At 50.2% G+C, this 4,955-nt stretch overlaps 1 protein-coding gene across 3 annotated transcripts; it reads right to left on the reverse strand.

Annotated features, from left to right (window-relative positions):
- Positions 1–1,727: 1,727 nt before the first annotated feature.
- On the reverse strand, positions 1,728–4,646 carry LOC125510675. 3 transcript variants are annotated; one of them, XM_048675923.1, is made up of 2 exons: positions 3,051–4,401; positions 1,728–2,147 (listed from the first exon to the last, which is right to left on the reverse strand). In XM_048675923.1, exons 1-2 carry the CDS (start codon positions 4,167–4,169, stop codon positions 2,127–2,129), a joined length of 1,140 nt encoding a protein of 379 aa, XP_048531880.1. In that variant the 5' UTR covers positions 4,170–4,401; the 3' UTR covers positions 1,728–2,126. The 3 variants fall into 3 exon arrangements, with proteins under 3 accessions (XP_048531880.1, XP_048531879.1, XP_048531878.1); XM_048675922.1 differs by lacking the exon at positions 1,728–2,147 and adding an exon at positions 4,410–4,646 and having other exon boundaries at positions 2,746–4,205; XM_048675921.1 differs by lacking the exon at positions 1,728–2,147 and adding an exon at positions 4,410–4,646 and having other exon boundaries at positions 2,746–4,228.
- Positions 4,647–4,955: the final 309 nt, after the last annotated feature.

The raw sequence follows: 4,955 nt of genomic DNA on the forward strand, positions 1-4,955 counted from the left end.
AAATATCATTTGCAGCAGTAGCTCAGAAGAGTTGAAACCTGCGAGCGTAGCGGCGACGACGGGGCCGGCGGATCTGCGAGCGCCATGGCCATGGCCGTCACCTGACCCGCTCGCTCTCCATCTTCTCTTCCTTTCCCGTCGCCTGACCCGCTCGCTCTTCCTCTTCTCTTCTCTTCCCTTCCCTTCTCTTCTGAAAACAGAAGGGGGGAGGTTACGGGCGGAGGCTGGCCGGGTGGAGGAGGTGCGGCGGCGGCAGGAGAGGCGGACGCGGTCAGGAGAGAAAGGAGAGGGGCGCGGTCGAGAGAGAGAGGAGAGAGGCGCGGTCGGGAGAGAGAGGAAAGGGGCGCGGCGCGAGTATGGGATGGGCGGAAGGGTAGGTTACCTCCACCGGAGCGGCTGCCTTTTATACACCGTATGCGAAATGACGAAAATGCCCTTGACGGGGCATGGAATTAACAGACGGTGGCACGAGAGTTTATAGGGCGACGTGGATAGCTCGGTCTTGCCTAGCAGTTCTTCAAGGTTTATATGTTCAATGTCGTAGTTCGACCACGTTGATGTCGGCGTCGGAATGTGCGTGCTATTTAGAGCTACGGTGCACCGGCCGTGGCCAGCGGCCCGTTTGTCGCGCGGCGGCATGTCCTCCTCCGACGGCGTCGTGGCCCCATATATACCTTGCGCGGCCGGCGGGATGCTCTGCTCCTCGTGCCGGGGTGGCCTTGGCCAGATGTGCGGCTCCCAGATCTCGCACGGACGGCAGTGCGCCCGGTTCCTGGCGTGGCCATCGTGTTGCTGCCGGATCCGGCCGCCCTTGTGGTGGCCGGCGCGGCCTGGGTGGCTTGCTGGCTCCTGGCGCGCTGATGGAACTGCAAGTGCGTGCCGTCGGGAAGCCCTTCCGTGGCGGTGGCGCCGTCGATGTGTGGGGCTGCTGCGGCACGTTCGGCGGTGGCAAGGAGGGTCTGGTCCGACGCCTTTTAGCGGAGCTCTGGAGTGCTCTCGATGCGGCGGTGGATGGCCGAGTGCAGGTTTGATCCGTTTCAGCGGAGGCTTGCCACCGCCGGGAGTTCTTTTGACACGGTATGGACAAAAATGCTCCTACGTATGAATATCCTTTTCTGAGAATCCGGTGAAGAGAAAATTATAAAAAAATACTTAAAAAATTCAAAAAAAATCCGAATTTTACATGGAATATAATTTGGTGCGTAAGATGGTCTTCAAATTTTAGATCATTTGGACATCTGAGTAGCTCTCGACAAAAAAGATGAATTTAGGGTCTCTTATACAATATTTAACGTTCATGAGTTTTTTTAACACACTACAGAAACAAACACTCGTACCGTACGCACATACAGTTGGATCAATTATACTATAATTCTAAAATAAATACTCTGGGTGGTTGTAATGGTAGTATCATAGCTAGTATCATGCATGTCAACTAGGCAATTTTAATGAGATGTCATAGCATTAAATGAAGAAAGAGAAGGTGTAGTATTATATCATGATACCGTATCATAATAAATGTTATGTTACTTTGTGTCATGCATAAAAATAAATAGAGTATTACATGATACTAATATATGATATTATGCATTAGGAAGATAGTATCATACACTAGTATCATATGCATGATACTAGTATATGATACTCCTCATTACAACCAGCCTAAAATGTGGAATGCTCGCACCAACCCAATGGCACGCTACCTTGTGAAGCTGTGAGGCCCGAGGTGAAAATCCGAGTTGTGCTATTCCCTTCAATCTAAATTAATTGACTCAACCTCTATCCAATGTTCATGTACATTTATGCTGTTTAGAGGCTGAGTCAATTAATTTAGATTTGAGGGGGAGCAAAATTCCTTTTACTGATGGAAATATGTCCAGAGATGTCATTTGTCCTTTTCTTTGTACAGGTATCAATCTGGTAACATTACATCAACGTCACCATCTCCTGTGACGCTAACAAAATCAGCACACCTATGCCTAACAGAACACCACAACGGTATCACACAAGCTCTCATGTACAATCATCTTCGCCGAGAAAAAGGCGACAATGGTAAAGAAATCAACAATCTTCAGTCAATCCATCAACTCCAAAACCAATAAGAAGCATCTAGCCTTTCACAGATCTCACGGTATGTACATCATTGCCTGTTAAGATAATTAAGAAGAAGTACTTATTGAAATGAACAAATAAAAACCTGATAAAAGAAAAGAACGCTCTTTAGGGAGTTTGTGTCCTCCACATGATGCAATTCAAGGTGGTATGGAGTAGTAGTAACAAGCATACGTTTCACACACGAGGGCCTTTTTGATTCAAACGATTCTCATAGAAATTTGAGAGGATTACAGTGCTTAGGAATTTTTCCTACATTGGTCGTTTGATTCATATGATTGAATTCTATAAAAATTCATATGTACTACGTTTCATAGGATTTTTAGCATCCACTCAAATGTCTTGATAAGAATCATTTTCTTTTTTGTGATGCTATCGAACAAACCAAAATCCTATAAGATCCAGATGGTCATGACATTACAATCATATTTCTGCAAATCAAAGAGACCATGAATAGAAGAGAGAGAGAGAGAGAGAGAGAGAGAGAGAGAGAGAGAGAGAGAGAGAGAGAGAGAGAGAAATACATAACACGCCTCTTGTAGTGATTAATTTGGACAAAAATATTCTCGGGTATTTCTTTGAAAACAAATGGTCAAAAGAAGTACAGTTGACTCACCGTCACAAATTTCAGTGTCAATAGTAAATTGGCCATGGTAAAAATACTCTGCAATATTTCTTCAGGACAGCAAGAACAGAAAGCCGATCTTGTTTCAGCATTGTCTCATAGGGACGTCTTTTATTACAAAAATAACTGTCAAAAAAGTGAAGGAATGGAAATTGGGAGGGAAAAGCTTTGACGTCTACCACAGCGGGTTGCGTTGCTTATACAGTAGAAAAACTGCTAGAACGAAAACGAGGAAGCACCTAAATAGTGACATGGATGCAGCAACCTTGGCCAAGGGCCTAGCAAGCAGAGCAGAGGAGATCATGGCACATACCTCAATGAAATGGTTCATCAGAAGCTCACTCTGTGGCAGAGCCACCGGCCCCTTGGAAGAAGAACTGCCTACTTCTCTGATGGAGTGTTTCTTGCCTCCATGAACAACATTCTGTTGCTTGCTGATGCCCATGGGCCTCATGGCGTCGAGCTTTGCGCAGATCTCGGCCAGCACGTGCATCTGCGCGTCGCCTCTGGACATGCTGGTTTCCCTCATTCTGCCGAGCTCGGTCGCGAGGGTCTGCACGCTGGATTTGATCTCATCAATGCCGGCTCCCAGATCGGCAATGGCGCCGTTTGCGTGCTCGTCTCCTGGATTGGGGCCGTTGCAGTCACCGCGCCGCGTCGACGACGAGATCACGTCGTCTTCTTCGGAGATTATCTCCGGCGACGACCTCCTGCTGGATCTCGGAGGGGCATGGGACGCGACGCTCTCCGGCGCCTCAAACTTGTCGTGGACATTGGGCATGGCGCATTGCGCCGAGTAGCTCGGCGCCCGCGGGAGACGGTGGGAGGACGACCGGTGCAGCCTCGGCGGCAACGCCTGGTGGCTCACGTTGGACCGCACCCACTCCTTCTCCCTCCGGATCACCTCCCCGATGTCCGACACCGTCCTCGCCGGCCTGCTGTTGCCGACGCTCTCGGCGGCATCGAAATCCGAGGACAGCTCCTCGAGCCGCGCCGCCGGGAGAGAGGCGTTCCTCCCCGAGGACACGTCTTTCTGGGCCAGCCTCCTTAGCCAGGGGAGGTCGACGACGCCGTCCCGGCCGGGGGGCGGCGCGTGGGGACCGTTGCTGCCGCAGACGACCAGCAGGCGGTTCTTGAGGGAGGTGATGTCCATCTCCTGGCTGAAGACGACGGCCTTGAGGAAGGCCAGGGAGTCCTCGTCGTGCAGGATCCTCTCCTCCGCCACCCGCCGGAACTGGTCGGCCTCCATCCGCACCGCCGCCTTCTCGCCCTGCAGCCGCAGGATCATGGCCAGCGCCTCGTCGGCCCCCGACGACGCCGCCTGCCTCTCCTCCTCCAGCTCGGCCTTGAGCATCTCGACGGCAAGACTCTGCCGCCGCAGAGCCTCCCGCAACGCCGCCATTTCGCCTTCGTCTTCGTCATCTCCGGCCATGGCGCAGGGCGATTAGATCAAGCAACAACGAGGAACCTATGCACACCTCTGGAAATTAACTACCAAATCCGTGAAAAATCAGAAGAATGATTCACACAGATATTTTCAGATAGCAGAGATCTTGCTTCGAGTTGATTCGTTGGGATTGGGCATGACTCAACACCAAGAAAAGGAACTTGACAAGTCGGCCATGAAAGGGAAAGGAGAGGAGAAATGAAGGATGAGGAACACAACACCTACCTGACAGGGATCTTCTTGTAGCCACAGCATCCGGCTTCTCTCCAGGATTAAAGTGGCAATAATTGAGGGCTTTAAGCTGGCGTTGAATTAAGCATTGGATTGCCTGTCATTATCAAGAACAAGGCTGTAGTGCCAAAGAGTGGCCTCCATCCATTTGGTAACAGTACGTATTAAATTCGTCGTCGACCACTTTTCTTTCCAATTTGAATATTTCTTTATTCAATTCAATTAGCAATTTCCATATCCTGCCGACTTGGTTTTTGTTTTTGGTACCTACCTGCCGACTTGTGTCGAGAAAAGAAAAGAAAAGAAGGCAGCGATCCTAGTCAACCTTGTAATGTGGGCCCTAGATGGCCGTCCATAATTCGGTTCGGCGTCTTGTGATGGGCTTCCTTTTTGTTCGACAGGGAGAATGACAGTTTTCTAAACGACCGGCGGGAAGAAGCCGCCGCGGGCTGGGCGGCGGAGCACCGACAGCCGACCATTGGCGAGTCAAGAGCAGCCAGGTGGAGGCGCGTATCATTTTGTTTTATTTTCCTTTTTTTA

The sequence above is a fragment of the Triticum urartu genome, chromosome 5 (assembly GCF_003073215.2).
Source record: "Triticum urartu cultivar G1812 chromosome 5, Tu2.1, whole genome shotgun sequence".
Classification (NCBI taxonomy): Eukaryota; Viridiplantae; Streptophyta; class Magnoliopsida; order Poales; family Poaceae; genus Triticum; species Triticum urartu.

Bases quoted from the DNA above. Each gene is read 5' to 3' on its own strand.
- LOC125510675 (XM_048675922.1), bottom strand. From the start codon at position 4,169: ATGGCCGGAGATGACGAAGACGAAGGCGAAATGGCGGCGTTGCGGGAG.